The 20,643-nt window shown below is 38.9% G+C and overlaps 1 protein-coding gene across 1 annotated transcript in view; it reads left to right on the top strand.

Moving 5' to 3' along the window:
* Nucleotides 1-20,643, top strand: part of adap2 (ArfGAP with dual PH domains 2) — a 61,676-nt gene that overhangs the window by 26,141 nt on the left and 14,892 nt on the right. The window contains exons 2-6 of the mRNA XM_039740274.1: nucleotides 10,495-10,625; nucleotides 12,157-12,248; nucleotides 12,842-12,930; nucleotides 14,969-15,081; nucleotides 17,312-17,458. Coding sequence (XP_039596208.1) covers nucleotides 10,495-10,625; nucleotides 12,157-12,248; nucleotides 12,842-12,930; nucleotides 14,969-15,081; nucleotides 17,312-17,458 — 572 coding nt within the window. The remainder of the gene's footprint in view (nucleotides 1-10,494; nucleotides 10,626-12,156; nucleotides 12,249-12,841; nucleotides 12,931-14,968; nucleotides 15,082-17,311; nucleotides 17,459-20,643) is intronic.

Here is a 20,643-nt window from a genome sequence, read left to right as displayed (position 1 = left end):
CACACAAATGATACATTTTGACAGTGTATATTGTATTAGCAATACTTTTATTATTATTTGTATCATTATTATACTTTCTACACTTCTGACTTTGTATTTTTAGTGTTTGGCATGGTTTACAGTAGAAAGATCAGGTTTAATAAATATGTAATTTTTCAAGTCAAAAAATGTAAAACGTTTTCCATATTTTTTTTCTAGAAAAAACGTAATGCTAAGGAGGCTACGCCACTAATGGCACTCTTGCGTAATTCACAACTGTTTTATCCTGTAACTATTAACAGTTTGGTGGGATGGGGACTTTATTGTCTTTTTGATGTTGATCTTTTTTGTCTGGTTGCTCCCTTTTTTTCTCTTTAAAACTAATAAAAATTGCTTACAAATAAAAAGCCAATTTTCAGAAAATCAAAATGAAATTTTTCAAATCCAAAAATTCACACATAGCATGAAGGAAGGAAAGAATAAAAGGGGAGCCAAAACAACAAACGTAGGGGAGGCTGAGCAGACTGCAGGAATGTATAGGGCTCTTTTAAGTTATAGGCCAGGGGTGGGCAAAGTCAGTCCTGGAGGGCCGCAGTGACTGCAGGTTTTTGTTCCAACCCAATTGCTTAATAAGAAGCTCTTACTGTTCAAGTAACACTTGTGCTTCACTTTAGTGGTCTCACTCGTTATGATTCTGAACCCTTATTGCTTGTTTTAGTCTTAAACAGCTGTAGTCTTGGTTTTTATCCATCCAGCCATTATCCAACCCGCTGAATCCGAACACAGGGTCACGGGGGTTTTTAATGGCTTTTTATTAGCAATAAGATTCAAATGACATTTAGCTTGTTCCCATTTACTCCTGTGTGTATTTAGATAGATAGATAGTGTGGACTATGGCCGGCAGCTTATCCCGGCCAATACCCCCAAGCCACCAGGTGGAGTCCTCCCTGTAACGTGGAGATGCCCCGGGTTCCAGCAGAGCATCATGGATCTTGGCGTTTCCCTTCACAGCCCTGCTGGATACCATGGGGACCGCCAGGGGACGCTGCAGGGAGGCACAGGGACTTCTATTTGCCTTATAACCTGGAAGTACTTCCCAGTCGAGGGGACAGAAGCAATGTTGTACTTCCAGGTTAAAGAAAAGGAGTTTTCACCTGACCCGGAAGTGTTAAGAGTCACATGGACTGAGGGACAGAAACACTTCCGGGTCGAGAAGTATAAAGGGACTATGGGTAACCCCAGCAGCCCGAGCCGGAGTTGGGAGGAAGTGCGACAGAGCTGCTGGGAGGAGTGGAGGATTGATTGTTTATTGTATTGTTTATTGGAGTAGTGTGGAATAGTGGTGCTTGTGCACAGTATTATAATAAAAGTTAAAAGATATTGGATTTATACCAGGTGTCTGACGTGTCGACGGAGGGTTCAAGAGGCGCCTATATAGGGCCTTTACCATAATAGATAGATAGGTAGATAGGTAGGTAGATAGATAGATAGATAGATAGACAGGTAGGTAGATAGATAGATAGACAGGTAGGTAGATAGATAGATAGATACTTTATTAATCCCAAGGGGAAATTCACAATTTAATTAAATTGTTTATTATTTTTAATTAATATTTAATTAAATACTTGGAAGGAAAAATTGAAAGATTGAAAGACTGAGTATTACTCATCCATTTTATCCTTCAAATCATTTTGATGATATCCTTACAAAGGGGAAGAACATCTAGGAAATGATAATGGCCTGATACGGCAGAGTTAAAGCACTAATGAGTCATGATATTAAATTATTAGCAAGGATTGTTTCCTAATTAAGCAACTGGGTTGGTGCAAAAACCTGCAGCCCCTGCGGCCCTCCAGGACTGACTTTGCCCACCCCTGTTATAGGCCCTAATTGCAGTCAAGCACGGAAAATCTGCAAACATTACCACAAACAAACAGATTACAAACAGGGAAATGTGTGTACAGTAAACTAAATTTGTAAATCACTAAAAAAATAACAAAGGCACAATTATAACAATGCTACAGATAAACTAGTATTAACACTATTGTTTATCATTTTGTGGGCTTCTCTTGTAGGATTACTTGTGGTCAGTTATTTTTGACTTCCAATGAAGTGCCCCAGTATGTACATTGGTCTCACGTTAAGCACAGTCAAACATCCGTCTAAGAGAAGCTGGCTGGGAGGAAGGCTGTGTGTGAAATTTTATTGGTAGTAAATGTTGTATTTCTTTCTCACAGAGGTCAGTGAGCATCACCAAAGAAACTCCTCTCCATCCGCAGATAATGAAAAGGTGACCATATAGTTATGTGGTACCACTGTAACAGTGGAGAGCTGGTAATGAAAGGTGACCTTTGCCATCAACTTCTCTGCCAAGTTCTGAGAATTACAGATAACCATCTGTCAGCATTTTAACATTTAGCACAACTCACCATGGTAAATAAGAAACAAGCTTTCTATAGCACACTCATTGATTCGTTAATTGCTCTAGAAAATCTTTGACTCATCTTTTATAAGGGAAAGATGTGGAGGTGGTCTTCTTAGCAAATACAGTATGTTTACTAACTGTTTACTATGTATTGAATTCACCACTGTGACTTCCATTATTCTTTTTGTTTTTCATTTTATTGATTTTATTAGAATCAAATAACATTCCATACACACAACTCCAGTTTTACAATAAAAAAATGGCTAGAAACAAATCAACCCCCACCCCTGAGAAAGAGAGCTAGGTCAGTAGTGTAAAGGTTTATGCTAGTAAAGACAAGTGGATAGATAAATAATAAATTAATAAAGATAAATGGAGTAAAAGAGGAGAGAGAACCTGCTTCCTCAATTTAAAGGCTTATTCTAAAATGTTATTGATTAGATCCTGCCAGGTTTTGAAAAAGTTTTGTACAGAGCCTCTAAGTGCAAATTAGATTTTTTTCCAGTTTCAAATGGTATATAACATTAGTTACCCACTGACTTAGAATAGGTGAGTTAGGATTCTTCCAATTGAGCAAGATAAGTCTACATGCCAGTAGTGAAGTAAAGGCAATTACAGTTTGTTTGTCCTTCTCCACTTTAAGCCCCTCTGTGAGCCCACCAAACACAGCTGTTAGTGGATTAGGAGGGATTGTGACACCAAGGCGCTCTGAAAGGCACTTAAAGGTTTTGGTCCAAAATGATGTTAATTTGGTGCAGGCCCAAAACATGTGACCCAGTGAGGCTGGGACTTGATTGCAGCGTTCACAGGTTGGATCTTGCCCCGGAAACATTTTGGACAATGTTAAACGAGACAGATGTGCTCAATATATAATTTTTGAGTTGAATAATTCCATGCTTTGCACATATGGAGCTTCAGTGAATTCTCTACATTGCTACTTTCCACTCCTTTTCTGAAATGTTGAGTAAGAGATCCTTTTCCCACTGTTCTCTTGGATCTTTGAAAGGGAGGGACTATAAAATAGTTTTATATGTTACGGAAATGCTGTCTTCGAGACCGAGGAATAGAGGTAGGTGAGAGGTGAGGAAAATTGGGCAGGTTTTGTTTAAAAAAGTTTTGAATTTGAAGGTAGTGAAAGAAACGTGTTCCTATAAAGTTAAATCTGGAGTGTAATTGTTCGTAGGATGCAAAGACGTTGTCTATGTACAGATCTCTAAGTGATTTAATCCCGATTGTTTTCCAGGCATTAAAAACTGCATATGTTTGAGAGGGTGGAAAAAGGTGGTTCTCGTGCAGAAGGGCCACAGATAAAAGCTTCTCCATCTTAAAATACTTCCTACATTGGTTCCATATTCTGATTGAGTGAAGCACCATTGGGTTATTAGTATATTGCCGATAACTTGCATGTACTGGGGCACAAAGCAAGGAATATAAAGAAGTACTGCAGGAGTTTATTTCTATTGGGAACCAAGCCTGTGTATGTTCATCTATTTGTGTCCATGTCCATGTTTTTATAGTTTGTATGTAATTGAAAGTTGGGTAGAGCCATGCCGCTTTCCACCTTAGGTCTTGACTTCCATTATTCTGATAAGCAAGTTTTAGCAAGATTTTGAAATGTATGCGGTGCCCATGTCAAGCCAAAATTTCCCTGCCACTTATGTAGAGAAACAGTTGAATAATTTCTGCGTTCTTTGTTCTACACATCTATCTAGAGTTACCAGTCTTGTATTGTTCAGAGCATATCTACCGTGCAAGGTGGGCTGGTCATACTGGTCCTTCAAGTCATTTGAAAGGAATCTTAAAATTACTGCTAGTAGCTATATGAGTAATGATATAGTCCTCTGAACACATTCCAGTCAGCCTCATGCCCTTTATAACAATTCCCCAAAAACATTGAAGTGTAGAGTTTAGCACAAACCAAATATAATTTGGGGTTTGTTTCGAGGACAGATCTGGATTACCCTTAGGTGAACATTACGCATTTGAGATAGGCATTGCCCTTGATGATGTCACCAGCTCACCCTTAGATATGGTAAAAATGGTAAATGGCCTGTATTTGATATAGCGCCTAACTAGAGTTCAAGAACCCCCCTAGGCATTTTACAACACAACAGTCATTCACCCATTCACACGCTGGTGATGATAAGCTACTATGTAGCCACAGCTGTCCTGGGGCACACTGACAGAAGTGAGGCTGCCGAACACTGGCGCCACCAATCCTTCCGACCACCACCAGCAGGCAAGGTAGGTTAAGCAACAGCTGCATTCTCATGCCGGGAGCCAGGATCGAACCTGCGACCCTCCGATTGCTGGACCACCCGCGCTACCGACTGAGCTACTGCTGCCCTATGGTCAAGAATCATTCAATCCACACATTTCCTTCCATGACCCAGTCCTGTTATTTACACCAGTTAACCCTTCCTCCCACATTGCTATTTTTAAGCACCATGATAAAACATAAAATTCAAGTAACAATTTCTTTATATTCTGCACATGTGACAACACTACTACTACCACCTGTGCCACTCAGCTTTTCCTTCAGAGTCTTTTTCCTTGACTAGTTTACTGCAACTCTCTCATGGCAATGCTCTTAGCAACTGTCACCAGCTTCTCCAAAATGGATCTGCGTGACTGATCTTCTCTGTTCCTCATTTCACCCACACTACTCCTCTGCTTTGCATTCTTCAAGAGCTTCAGTTGCAGCAAGAATTTAGTTCATGACTCTACTTCACAATATTCCCTGTCACTGGTCTCCTCTTATTTCCACACTTCCTCTTACCAGAAGTGCTAAAACAGGAAAGGCGACTCAGTTTTCAGTCCCATTCTGGGTATTGAGCTTCTCATAACCATCCAAGCTGCTCAAACTTTAGTGATGCTGAGCGTCTCTTAAAAAAGGCCGTGATTGCTTATACAGTACTTCCTTTCTCTCCGCTCTCCATTTGCAGCTCTGTTATACTACACTCTAATCAAGCATCACAGATTTTGTTTGAGTTGTAATTTTTTTTATCTGTTCCTGGAAAAATTAGCACTAGAGACCTTGTGTTTTGTTCTCTTTTGCTTGTAAACTTTGGACTTCCTAATCACTCATGTTGTATGTATTATGTTTTGCTTTGTAAGTCACCTTGGACAAAGTGGTTTGCTTAACAAATGAATAATAATAGCAGTTTCACTTACAGTTGTGGCCAGCACAACTGGTGCAATGGGTAGTGTTCCTGCCTCATGGATCCCACATCCTGGCTTTGAATCTTGTACCTGGTGTGAGTTTTCCTCACATATCCCCGAGGATATGCTTGTAATTTTGAATAACAATGTCAAATCCCCCTTATATGGGTGTTTGCATGAATGGACCCTGTGTTCAATCCAGGGTTGTTTCTTGTCTTTACCCAGATCTGCTAGTATAGATTCTGGTTCTCTGTGACCCTAAATTACATTAAGCAAGTTAGAGAGGGTCACAATATATTACTTATAGTTGCGCTATGTTTTAAAAAAGCAAAATGTAATAATGTTATTTCTTTAGTGGAGATGATACGCCCTTTTTCCTGTTTGCAATTCAAGCTCAATTGTTCATTGGACCGTACGTTTTTCTGCTTTGCAGGGTGCATGCTAAAGTAATCTATCTCACCAGTGTGCACATTAACTATGGTTTGAGCTTCATAATGCAGCACATCAGAATGGCTAGATCTTTTATCTTTTTTGACTATAACTGATCACTGTTAGTGATTAAGCATTCACTTATAGCTGACAAGTATCTTATTTGCAAAAATATGCACAGGGCAACATTTGAATAAGTTACTTGAATTAAAACGAAGTTATGTCTAAAAGGTGAAACAGAGATTTTTTTAAGAATAAGTTGGGACTCCTAAATGAGACTAATATACAGGAGTCTCTCACGAAATGCAAGACTTTTGGGCCACCATGTATGATGTCACTGACGTACATCAAAACCAAATTGTCAGAGATATGTAGACAGTTTTAAGTGCTGGCCAACTGATGTCATGTTAACTTATAGAGTATGTCGCTCTTGATGATCTTGTACACACTAGTATGTTTTTGCTTAAAAAAAACAGACATTTATCTCCATTTTCACCTTACGTCCACACCACCCTTGAATTTTCAACTAATGAAAATGAATCCTTTTGAAAATGCACCACAGAACTGGAGACTTTCAGTGTAGACGGGTGAATGAAAACAAACATTTCTGAATATGCACAGATTCATGGCTTGAGGCTAGGGATCTGCACTGGCAATCTGAAGGTTGCTGATTCGAATCCCATAAATGCCAAAAGGGACTCTGCTCTGTTGGGCCCTTGAGCAAGGCCCTTAACCTGCAGTTGCTGAGTACTTTGAGTAGTGAGAAAAGTGCTATATAAATGCAAAGAATTATTATTAGTAATTATTACTATTATTGATTCATGAAGATGTGCCTCTTCCCTGATTGTATTCTGCTTATTACAATGTCTGATTCCATAATTAATTATCTTTCACGGAAGAAAAGCATATTCCAACATAGCTGACACAGAAGAGTTGCTTTCCTTGGTGCTTATTGTGTTGCTTACCTGTATGCATCTAAATTGCATTTGTGTAACTTTTATCAATGGACGCTCCACGATAGACTTTCCAGTAGTATATACAGTGCATCCGGAAAATATTCACAGCGCATTACTTTTTCCACATTTTGTTATGTTACAGCCTTATTCCAAAATGGATTAAATTCATTTTTTCCTCAGAATTCTACACACAACACCCCATAATGACAACTTGAAAAAAGTTTACTTGAGGTTTTTGCAAAGTTATTAAAAATAAAAAAACTGAGAAATCCCATGTACATAAGTATTCACAGCCTTTGCTCAGTACTTTGTCAATGCACCTTTGGCAGCAATTACAGCCTCAAGTCTTTTTAAATATGATGCCACAAACTTGGCACACCTATCCTTGGCCAGTTTCGCCCATTCCTCTTTGCAGCACCTCTCAAGCTCCATCAGGTTGGATGGGAAGCGTCGGTGCACAGCCATTTTAAGATCTCTCCAGAGATGTTCAATCAGATTCAAGTCTGGGCTTTGGCTGGGCCACTCAAGGACATTCACAGAGTTGTCCTGAAGCCACTCCTTTGATATCTTGGCTGTGTGCTTAGGGTCGTTGTCCTGCTGAAAGATGAACCGTCACCCCAGTCTGAGGTCAAGAGTGCTCTGGAGCAGGTTTTCATCCAGGATGTCTCTGTCCATTGCTGCAGTCATCTTTCCCTTTATCCTGACTAGTCTCCCAGTTCCTGCTGCTGAAAAATATCCTCACAGCATGATGCTGCCACCACCATGCTTCACTGTAGGGATGGTATTGGCCTGGTGATGAGCGGTGCCTGGTTTCCTCCAAACGCGACGCCTGGCATTCACACCAAAGAGTTCAATCTTTGTCTCATCAGACCAGAGAATTTTGTTTCTCATGGTCTGAGAGTCCTTCAGGTGCCTTTTGGCAAACTCCAGGCGGGCTGCCATGTGCCTTTTACTAAGGAGTGGCTTCCGTCTGGCCACTCTACCATACAGGCCTGATTGGTGGATTGCTGCAGAGATGGTTGTCCTTCTGGAAGGTTCTCGTCTCTCCACAGAGGACCTCTGGAGCTCTGACAGAGTGACCATCGGGTTCTTGGTCACCGCCCTTCTCCCCTGATCGCTCAGTTTAGATGGCCGGCCAGCTCTAGGAAGAGTCCTGGTGGTTTCGAACTTCATTCCACTTATGGATGATGGAGGCCACTGTGCTCATTGGGACCTTCAAAGCAGCAGAAATTTTTCTGTAACCTTCCCCAGATGTCTTGGAGGTCTACAGACAATTCCTTTGACTTCATGCTTGGTTTGTGCTCTGACATGAACTGTCAACTGTGGGACCTTCTATAGACAGGTGTGTGCCTTTCCAAGTCATGTCCAATCAACTGAATTTACCACAGGTGGACTCCAATTAAGCTGCAGAAACATCTCAAGGGTGATCAGGGGAAACAGGATGCACCTGAGCTCAATTGTGAGCTTCATGGTAAAGACTGTGAATACTTATGTACATGTGCTTTCTCAGTTTTTTTTATTTTTAATAAATTTGCAAAAACCTCAAGTAAACTTTTTCACATTGTCATTATGGAATGTTTTGTGTAGAATTGTAAAGGAAAAAAATGAATTTAATCCATTTTGGAATAAGGGTGTAAAATAACAAAATGTGGAAAAAGTGAGGCGCTGTGAATACTTTCCGGATGCACTGTATGTTCAATCTGCACAAGCACATTTGGCCTGATTAACATGCTACCATATGGATACTCAGCTATACACATATGGTGCACACATATTGTGGTTGCAGCCCTGTGAAGTTTGGAAAATTTGAAGGGAATCAAAAAATCGGCTCATGAGACTGCTCACACTACAAGACAAGTGAGTGAAATTTATGACATGACCGAAATTCTGACTGTGCAATCAGGCATTACAACCATACTCGTACGGCATGTAAAACGAAGGCTGAAATTTGGACCAACTCTGAAAATTTATTGGCAACTGGAAATTAGGCTAAAAATCATGCCAAAATCATAAAATGGGTGCCCAGTTTAAGATGTCTATGCTGTGCAGGTGATTTTGTCATATGTATTTTTATATGGATGAAAATACGTTGATAAACTAGGGGGCTTTGCCCCCTGCTTGCTACGCTCTATCCACTTTGCAGTTCAGCTGCTTGCGTATGGGGATGTGGACGTACAATTTAAACAGATTGTTGTTTTCTTGGGAATTGTTACATTTGCATAATAGAATGAACTATTTTACATTACAGCGAGTAATTAACTTTATTTAAAAATAGTAAAACATAATAATTTGAAAGTAAATTATGATTCATGTTGCGTTAGTTATTCGTTGCGTTATACAATTCTGTTCTGTTTGAATTTGAAATTAACACACAAATACTTTTTAAACATACAGTTTTGCTGTAAAACTTCAGTAAAAACAATTTTTTGAATTAAATTTTTGTCAATATCGTATTGAATTTTCATTTTGTGTTTGGACTTACATCGTGACAATGAAACATATAACTGCCCGTGAGTGAATTTTGTTTCTTTCTCTCCAATAAATAAACTGACTTTTTTTGTCTCTGTGATTTGTTAATTGTCTTTGCACAAGCTATTCTAATGGGAAACTGTAAACGTTTTAATACGAATGGCATATCAAGATCTCCTTTGGTGTCGAATGTTATCCGCGGGAAATGTACTACATTACCTTTCTCAGATACGTCCTTCTTTCAACAGTAATTCGGCCGGTGGAAGACTGGACGGTGTTAACGGTTGTAGATATTCTTTGGCATATTGTAAGCTGATGTTTTCATCTTCCGCACGATCACCACCAACTGTTTCAGCATAGTCTATTGATAACACATTTAACCAATTTGCTGTGTAACCGATCAACAATTTTTGTGTTAATTCTTTTGACTTCATCGTTTCTCTGTGCTGGGATTGCCCTTGTACTCATTTCTTCTGTTGATAACCCTTAGGGATGAAATTCTTCAATAAGATTTGGAAATAATAAATCTTCTTTTATTGGGAACTTAAAGTGAGGAAAGCGTAAAAATTTATAAGAGTAAGACTCTTGTATTTAAAACCCATCTGTTCGGCAAATATCAGTCTAATTGATAGGAAAAAAATAAAACTTTGCTCTGTGATATTTAATATTGTTGGTTAATTTGTTGTTAGGCTAATTTTAATTGCTTTATTGATTGTAATCCATGATTGTGTATTTATTAGTTATTATATCTTTTTCATTTGTGGCAATCAAATTTTTTTGTAACCTGTCCTACTACAGTAGCTGAACAAACTGGCCATAGCCTAATGTTATTCAATTATGTTTACCTCTTTTGCAAGTCACTTTTGATAAAAGCATCTACAAAGCAAATAAATGTAGAAGTACACTGCCTTTCAATTATTGCGGTACAAACTGAAAGAGTCAAATCTTTGCTGTGCCACTTAGAAGATGAGGATTGACCTAAGACATTTAAAGCAGTCTTTTTAGATCTAGAATGTGTTGTCTTTTGAATGTGCTTTATTATCACTGCCTGTTTGTATTGCTATTTTTTTTCAGATCCAGATTGGGCCTCATACAGACTGGGGATCTTCATTTGTCTGAACTGCTCAGGAACCCATAGGAATTTGCCGGAAGTCAGCAGGGTGAAATCCATCCGACTAGACTTCTGGGATGATGATCTTGTTGAGGTACACTTTGGAGCAAATAAAATCTGCACCATACGTTTTCTTCCGGCAACAGGAACCCTTTTTTTTTATTTATGACCGAGCAGCCAAAATCCAGTATGACCAGAGCTACATCTTTTGCTCATCATGCTCAAGAAGATCGCATGTCAAGAAAAATGTGTGAACTATGAATATAGTTAGTTATGATGTAAACTCTGTACTTGGTTAACTAACTTCCCGACCAGGGAATGGTCATGTACATTGAATTTTTCCTCAGTGGTACACAAATGTCACCAAATTTGAACTAAATGCTTTAGTATGTGCAAGCTTAAATTATAAAGCAAAATTAACACTAATGTTATTTCCTGAAATGTAAGATCAAAAGATTTTATCAAACTCTTTATATTTCTGCAAAATATGTTGCACTCTGCCACTGTATGTGTGAGTGTTTGTATTGGCAGATCGTATAAGAATCGTTGAAGGAGAATATTACTTAAAGTAATATGGTCTTGTGTGATAGGACAAGTGGAGATCACTATTGTTTTATTTCTGGTTTCTGGTTTATAAGTTCCACTTCTTACCTAATCCTGACATTGTGAAATATACAGTACACACATCAGTAGAAGGGAAAAGGTCAAGGCAAAATACATTAGGATGAGATAATATAGGAACGTATTTGCGATCTAAAGCCCATTTATGCTTTGTGTGTATGCAAATCTGCACTTCTGTGCACAAACAAAATGGCATCAATGCAGATAGACCGCATCTCCAATTTTTTGTATGCCAGGATTATTTTCCTTTAAATTTCATACTTTATGTAACTACCCAATAGAAATACTCATGTGCATATTATACAGTAACCACTAACTTGAAAAGTTTGAAAAGACAACCATCTACTTTTCATGTATGCGATAAGTTGTCCATGGTGTAGGACTGGTTTTAAATAAATAATCAGGTCCCAGTAGCGTGCAGTCTTAAATCAGACATGGGTGTGTGCAAGAGCACTTCACTCTGGGGTTGGTTGGGTTGCCTGGCTGACTGCACATACATGTGTGAAAGCGAACGTCAGTCAGGTGCCTCACTCACACCTCGGAGGTGGCAGGGTATCACATTCGCGTCTATCAGGCAAGTTAAAAGACGCCTGCATAGGACAAGAAGAGGAACAAAAAAAAAGGACAAAGAAGAGAAAACAAAAAGTGAGTATGAGGTTAAAGGATGGAGATAATCACAGGAGTGAGAGAGAGCTGGTACAAGACAGGTAGGAAGCAGGTGGATGGGAATGTGAGCCCTGGGGATGGAACATGTGGCTGGTGCTCATGAAGGGGCTGAGGGTTGCTCCTACTGAGCATTCAGGGAGCAGGAACAACCAATGATATCCCGGAAAGCCATGTAATGGCAGTGGGAGTCGGAGGGAGTTGGGATTGGTGGTGGGGACACGGGCCAGAATTAAGCAATGCACTTTAGTAGCACCCTCATGCTTTCTTCTTATTTCAAACAAATTTGAAATATGCATTATTTTTTGTGTTCATTGCTTTATTCTCCTTCCCCTCTTCAGTACATGAAATGCATAGGGAACAATGCAGCAAAAGCCATATATGAGAAAGATGTGCCGATCTTCTACTACCGACCAAAGAGTTCTGACTGTGTGTAAGTTCCAAGGATTGTTTGTTCAGTATGGATTTCCACTTTAGGAAATTATTCACATATGAAAGCAACTGATTGATTTTGAGGAGTTTCTGACTAGTAACAAGTTAACATTATACAAAGTTATTGTCTGTTTTACCTGCATTTTTATTACTCTTTAATTTAATATTGTTTTTATCAGTATGCTGCTGCTGGAGTATGTGAATTTCCCCTTGGGATTAATAAAGTATCTATCTATCTATCTATCTATCTATCTATCTATCTATCTATCTATCTATCTATCTATCTATCTATCTATCTATCTATCTATCTATCTATCTATCTATCTATCTATCTATCTATCTATCTATCTATCTATCTATCTATCTATCTACTTTGTGGAATGTCTTGTTTTGATGTACTAATGATAACTCCGAATAGCAGAGCTTCAATCCATATAGTACAGTATAGTAGTGTATTATGTCTGATAGAACAAAATATTATGCTTGTGACTGTTAGATTAATGTGTTTAATTGTCTGGTTATATGGCTGACCGTTGGTTTTAGAGCTACAAAATAAGGGATATTCATAACAGGGTTGTGCGGTTTCATCCATAGGGTTTTAAAGGAACAATGGATAAGAGCCAAATATGAGAGACGGGAGTTTACTGGAGACAAGTCACAGCCACAGAGCATCAGCAACTATGGTAAGTTCTTTTCACAATCAACCATAATGATGCAGGGAGAAACTTTATAAAAAGAGACACTCCACTCCTTCGATACAGTATGTGATCAGGACTACTGACACGGATCTTAGTCTTATTATCTGAGCTGAAACCTTTCCAGTGAGATGGTAAATGATGTAAATGACATTAAAACAAAGCCCATTGACACATTTACTTTGTGTCTTGAATATGTGTACTTTTCAAAAAAATGTTTAATTTCCATTCAGTAGCATTGTTTAGCTGGACAAACTGATGAGGAAAGCAGGCTCTATTGTAGGCACGGAGCTGGACAGTCTGACATCCGTCTATCTATCTATCTATCTATCTATCTATCTATCTATCTATCTATCTATCTATCTATCTATCTATCTATCTACAGTGGTGTGAAAAACTATTTGCCCCCTTCCTGATTTCTTATTCTTTTGCATGTTTGTCACACAAAATGTTTCTGATCATCAAACACATTTAACCATTAGTCAAATATAACACAAGTAAACACAAAATGCAGTTTTTAAATGATGGTTTTTATTATTTAGGGAGAAAAAATCCAAACCTACATGGCCCTGTGTGAAAAAGTAATTGCCGCCTTGTTAAAAAATAACCTAACTGTGGTGTATCACACCTGAGTTCAATTTCCGTAGCCACCCCCAGGCCTGATTACTGCCACACCTGTTTCAATCAAGAAATCACTTCAATAGGAGCTGCCTGACACAGAGAAGTAGACCAAAAGCACCTCAAAAGCTAGACATCATGCCAAGATCCAAAGAAATTCAGGAACAAATGAGAACAGAAGTAATTGAGATCTATCAGTCTGGTAAAGGTTATAAAGCCATTTCTAAAGCTTTGGGACTCCAGCGAACCACAGTGAGAGCCATTATCCACAAATGGCAAAAACATGGAACAGTGGTGAACCTTCTCAGGAGTGGCCTGCCGACCAAAATTACCCCAAGAGCGCAGAGATGACTCATCCAAGAGGTCACAAAAGACCCCAGGACAACATCTAAAGAACTGCAGGCCTCGCTTGCCTCAATTAAGGTCAGTGTTCACGACTCCACCATAAGAAAGAGACTGGGCAAAAACTGTCTGCATGGCAGATTTCCAAGACGCAAACCACTGTTAAGCAAAAAGAACATTAGGGCTCGTCTCAATTTTGCTAAGAAACATCTCAATGATTGCCAAGACTTTTGGGAAAATACCTTGTGGACTGATGAGACAAAAGTTGAACTTTTTGGAAGGCAAATGTCCCGTTACATCTGGCGTAAAAGGAACACAGCATTTCAGAAAAAGAACATCATACCAACAGTAAAATATGGTGGTGGTAGTGTGATGGTCTGGGCTTGTTTTGCTGCTTCAGGACCTGGAAGGCTTGCTGTTATAGATGGAACCATGAATTCTACTGTCTACCAAAAAATCCTAAAGGAGAATGTCTGGCCATCTGTTCGTCAACTCAAGCTGAAGCGATCTTGGGTGCTGCAACAGGACAATGACCCAAAACACACCAGCAAATCCACCTCTGAATGGCTGAAGAAAAACAAAATGAAGACTTTGGAGTGGCCTAGTCAAAGTCCTGACCTGAATCCAATTGAGATGCTATGGCATGACCTTAAAAAGGCGGTTCATGCTGGAAAACCCTCAAATAAAGCTGAATTACAACAATTCTGCAAAGATGAGTGGGCCAAAATTCCTCCAGAGCGCTGTAAAAGACTCATTGCAAGTTATCGCAAACGCTTGATTGCAGTTATTGCTGCTAAGGGTGGCCCAACCAGTTATTAGGTTCAGGGGGCAATTACTTTTTCACACAGGGCCATGTAGGTTTGGATTTTTTTTTCTCCCTAAATAATAAAAACCATAATTTAAAAACTGCATTTTGTGTTTACTTGTGTTATATTTGACTAATGGTTAAATGTGTTTGATGATCAAAAGAATGCAAAAGAATAAGAAATCAGGAAGGGGGCAAATAGTTTTTCACACCACTGTATTTATCTATCTTTTAAATACAAACTCTTTTTTAACTATCTAGGTTCACATCAGGGATTCCTTTGGAAAAGAGGGAAAGAAAACAGCCAGTTTTTAAGACGGAAGTTTATTCTTTCAATGGATGATTATACTTTGAAGTATTACAACAAGGAGGAGGTAAGGATCTCTGGTTTTCAAAACTCTAAGAAATAACTGTAAAGAATATGATATGAAAACCTAATGAGACAGACACGTGCCTCATTCACACCTCGGAGGTGGCAGGGTATCACATCCACGTCAATCAGCCAAGTCCACTTTGATTTTGACACAATATGTGCCTCCCACATAGAAACACTCATGTGCAAATTGTACAGTAACCACTGACTTGAAAAGTCTGAAAAGACAGCCATCTGCTTTTTGTATATGTGTAGACATTCACACTCTTATCCATCTACGTAAGTGAAAGGTCTTGGTCAGGAAAGGAGTATTCCTGGGAGATTAAATATTTATATTTGTTAGCATATTTTAACTCCTGCTCATCTGACAATGGCGAGTTAATATCTAAAGGTTCCCACATCATTACTTCAACTATACTATCAGGTAGTTTTTTTGATCTATAGTCCCAGTGTAAAAAATATTCATATTTGTTGGGAAATTTAATCTAAATTAAACTTTAATCTGTGCACTCATGTTCTTATTGAAGAACTTATTTTGAAGTTATCATCAGCATCAATATTACATGTTCCATGCATAAATTAAACAATTCTGTATTCAGTTAATTTTAATTACTAAAAATATAGAGGTATACTTCTTCAGAATTAAAGATTTGCGTATAAGGTTAATTAGCAGCTTTAAAACTGATTACTGATTGAATGATTGTGTGTAAGAGTGTGCCCTGCAATAAACTGGTTCAGAATTTAGATCCTATTTGGTTCAGCATCTGCTGGGTAAAAGGAAAAATGGGTTTAGAAAATGAAGGAAACAATATTGTAAAGGAACTTCTGTTTGTCTGCAAAAGTGTATAATAAATGAAGTCTAAAAAGATTAATTAGAATGAATACAGGTAGAAACACAAAATAACAAACAAAAAGCATGGTAACACCTTCTTACAGTTTTTGGCCTTGCTTTACAGCAGTTTGGTCCTTAACTAACCAGCAGGGTACCTTATTCATTTCCTCATGTAATATCCTTCTTCATTATCTCTTGTAACGGACCCTTTGCCCTAATTCACTCTGGTCTACGACTTCTCACTTCATGATCACCAATTGTGTGAGGGTATATCCAATAATGTTACAAAAATATCAAGACATGGTGTCCTCTGACAGTCTCTGGAACACTATACAGTCTGAGCCATTTTCAATTATTAGATACTAATTCTCTTATTTAATAAATTGTAATTAAAATAAAGAATCTCAATTGATATGAAAGATAAAATAATTTTTTATGGTCCCACCTCCACTAAAATTCCTTGTTGAACGAAAGTTTACTTTATGAAATCGCTTGGCTATTTTTGGTCCAGATTAATTTTGTAAAGAAATTACACATACAGAATTTCCCCTTGGGATTAATAAAGTATCTATCTATCTATCTATCTATCTATCTATCTATCTATCTATCTATCTATCTATCTATCTATCTATCTATCTATCTACATACAGTTTATTATTGTTAAATAAAGCAGTAGCCACTCAAATGTATGAATAGCACATCTACAAATATGTCATTTGTGAAGTTATGTTGCTTGTGAAAACAGTTAATATCAGTGACTCCTCTTGTAAACAGCAATGTTTTTTCTCATCTTTAATTGAGTACTCCATTGTAGTTGAGTTTTATTAGTTTTTAAATCGATTCTTAAGTAATACAAGTTTTGCTGTTCATTTTCTGTTTGCTTTCTAATAATCACACCCTACAGAAACATTACTTTATGATTAAAAAAAAAATTAAAGATAGATGTTTGGCTAAGGAGGGGCGGCATGGTGGTGCAGTGGGTAGCGCAGCTGCCTCGCAGTTAGGAGACCCATGTTCACTTCCCGGGTCCTCCCTGCATGGAGTTTGCATGTTCTCCCCGTGTCTGCTTGGGTTTCCTCTGGGTACTCCAGTTTCCTCCCACAGTCCAAAGACATGCAGGTTAGGTGCATTGGCGATCCTAAATTGTCCCTAGTGTGTGCTTGGTGTGTGGGTGTGCCCTGTGGTGGGCTGGCGTCCTGCCCGGGGTTTGTTCCTGCCTTGCGCCCCCTGTGTTGGCTTTGATTGGCTCCAGCAAATCCCCGTGACCCTGTAGTTAGGATACTGTACAGCGGGTTGGATAATGGATGGATGGATGTTTGCCTAATGTACTCCAGTATTTCCTAAGAAATGCAGAAATACATACAGAGAGTGAACCTTACTCTCTTTTCATTTTTCACAGTCCAAAGGACCCAAAGCAGTGATCTTTGTCAAAGATCTAAATGCATTATTTCAGCCTGAAAAGATTGGACACAATCATGGTCTACAGCTCACATTTTTAAAAGATGAACACACAAGAAATATTTTTGTCTACCATGAAGAAGCAAAGGTAAGGGCAATAAGCTAATACATGAATGTGTGAAATATAAACTACCTATGAGACCATGTTCTAAATTGGATGCTATGGCACTTTCAGGTTTCCTAGTCAGTTAAATGTGCTTTCTGCATTATATTGACTTGTATTTATATTACATACTAACTTTAAATAACTACCATTATTTTATTGTCATCCATTTTTACATAATGACTGAACCATTATGATATGTGGCTAAAGATGTATTGAGCATGCTTGTATTCAGCGTGTATGCAATGGTGTAGATGTTGCATTTGCCACGTTCCAAATAAAAGACAAGGATTAAGATAAACTGTTGGCCTTTCTAAAACTTTTTTTAAAGTTATAGATACTATCCATGTGTCTTTTTGCAAATTTTATTTCCTATTTTTTAGTTGTTTATTCCTAGTTTTTTGAGAAAATGTTAAATGTTTTTGCTCAACTCCTTTTTCTTTACCGTGTTCTGATTTGTCAGTTTCTTCTTTGTTTTACAGCTGTAGTGTTTTCAATATTCTTTAGGATATTGATCAGGAAGGCAGTTATCTGTTTACATAGGATCTGAAGAGCAAAGCATGCTCTTGCAGGCTGCCCTACTGTATAAAACCCCAGTAATCATTTCCCATTTTTTCTTTTTTTGGACAACACAATGCCCTGTCTTATACTCTTGTTGTCACAGCATCAACTGAGGCCACTAAAAAAATTTTTGTTTGATTGTATGAAAACCAAGTCTAGAAATGAGTTTCTTCTCATGTTGTTTTCACTGCGGCTACCTCTTTTTTTTTGCATTGCATGTTTGAATTGTCGTAGACAGTATAAAAACAGGTAAACTGTCCCAATACCATAACCAGATTCCTTTTTAAAATCAGTCGAGACTAATATTATTTACCATACTACTCTTATGGAAAAATAATTTAACTGATGTAATGTATTATTCATTAATATTAGGGGGTTTACCCCCTGCTCGCTTTGCTTGCCAACCCCGGCCTGCGCTTACGCCAGCCACTTCATGTCTCTGCCGCTCGCGTTGTGAAGAGGAGGGCTGAATGCACCCCAAGGAGATGCGGTTGCTCCTCCAAAACCCCCTCTTCGACGGTGATACAATGGAAAACAAATAGTTTTTTTTTTCACCTCCTCTTTGCTCGATCAGCTGCTGCATAACTGCTGCTGCCGTGTCGGATGATCTGCATCTCGTGCGGCGCTTTAAACATTTAAAAGCCTGTACTGGAGCTGTCCCACTCTTGTATTTCCGGCCCCGGGCGTGGTTAAATCGCTTGGCACAAAGTCTCATCTCGCGGGATGCGAGTTTTTGATATTTTTTAGTTTAGAATTTAAAAATGGAGTAAGAATCTGAAAATCGAACAAAATCACATTAAAGTTCGATAAATTCTGAAAAGAATGATACCAAACATATATATGTAGGTTTTACAATAAGCTTAATTTAAAGTGTGACAAAAAAGTGAAATAAAAACATCACATAAAATTGTTGCACAAAATTGATGCACTTTTAGGTTTAGGATTTTATATATATACAGTATATATATATATATATATATATATATATATAAACTGCTCAAAAAAATTAAAGGAAAACTTTGAAAACACATCAGATCTCAATGGGAAAAAGAAATCCTCCTGGATATCTATACTGATATAGACTGGGTAATGTGTTAGGAACGAAAGGACGCCACATCGTTTGATGGAAATGAAAATGATCAACCTACAGAGGGCTGAATACAAAGACTCCCCAAAAATCACAGTGAAAAAATTATGTGGCAGGCTAGTCCATTTTGCCAAAATTTAATTGCAGCAACTCAAAATTGTACGCAGCACTTTGTATGGCCCCTGTGTTCTTGTGTACATGCCTGACAACATCGGTGCATGCTTCTAATGAGATGACAGATGGTGTTGTGGGGGATCTCCTCCCAGATCTGGACCAGGGCATCACTGAGCTCCTGGACAGTCTGAGGTGCAACCTGGTGGCATTGGATGCACCAAAACATAATGTCCCAGAGGTGTTCTATTGGATTTAGGTCAGGAAAGTGTGGTGGCCAGTCAATGGTATCAATTCCTTCATCCTCCAGGAACTGCCTGCATACTCTCACCACATGAGGCCAGGAATTGTCGTGCACCAGGAGCCACTGTACCAGCATAGGGTCTGACAATGGGTCCAAGAAATTCATCCTGATACCTAATGGCAGCCAAGGTGCCTTTGTCAAGCCTGTAGCGGTCTGTGTGACCCTCCATGGATATGCCTCCCCAGACAATCATTAACCCACCACCAAACTGCTCATGCTGAATGATGTTACAGGCAGCATAATGTTCTCCATGGCTTCTCCAGACCCTTTCACTTCTGTCACGTGCTCAGGGTGAACCTGCTCTCATCTGTAAAAAGTACAGGGCACCAGTGGTGCATCTGCCAATTCTGGTATTCTATGGCGAATGCCAATCGAGCTGCATGCTGCTGGGCAGTGAGCTCAGGGCCCATTAGAGACATGGGGCCCTTGGGTCACCCTCATGAAGTCTTTCTGGTTGTTTGGTCAGAGACATTCACACCAGTGGCCTGCTGGAGGTCATTTTGTAGGGCTCTGGCAGTGCTCATCCTGTTCCTCCTTGCCCAAAGGAGCAGATACTGGTCCTGCTGATGGGTTATGGACCTTCTATGGCCCTCTCCAGCTCTCCTAGAGTAACTGCTTGTCTCCTAGAATCTCCTCCATGCCCTTGAGACTGTGCAGGGAGACACAGCAAACCTTCTGGCAATGACACGTATTGATGTGCCATCCTGGAGAAGTTGGACTACCTGTGCAACCTCTGTAGGGTCCAGGTATCGCCTCATGCTACCAGTAGTGACACTGACTGTAGCCAAATGCAAAACTAGTGAAGAAACAGTCAGAAAAGATGAGGAGGGAAAATGTCAGTGGCCTCCACCTGTTAAACCATTCCTGTTTTGGGGGTCATCTCATTGTTGCCCCTCTAGTGCATCTGTTGTTAATTTCATTAACACCACAGCAGCTGAAACTGATTAACAACCCCCTCTGCTACCTAACTGACCAGATTAATATCCCATAAGTTTCATTGACTTGATGCTATACTCTGATTAAAAATTGTTCCTTTAATACTTTTGAGCAGTATATATATATATATATAGATATAGATATAGATATAGATATAGATATAGATATAGA

This window comes from Polypterus senegalus, chromosome 17 (genome assembly GCF_016835505.1).
Source record: "Polypterus senegalus isolate Bchr_013 chromosome 17, ASM1683550v1, whole genome shotgun sequence".
NCBI lineage: Eukaryota > Metazoa > Chordata > Cladistia > Polypteriformes > Polypteridae > Polypterus > Polypterus senegalus.
This window is presented reverse-complemented; position numbering and strand designations above follow the sequence as displayed.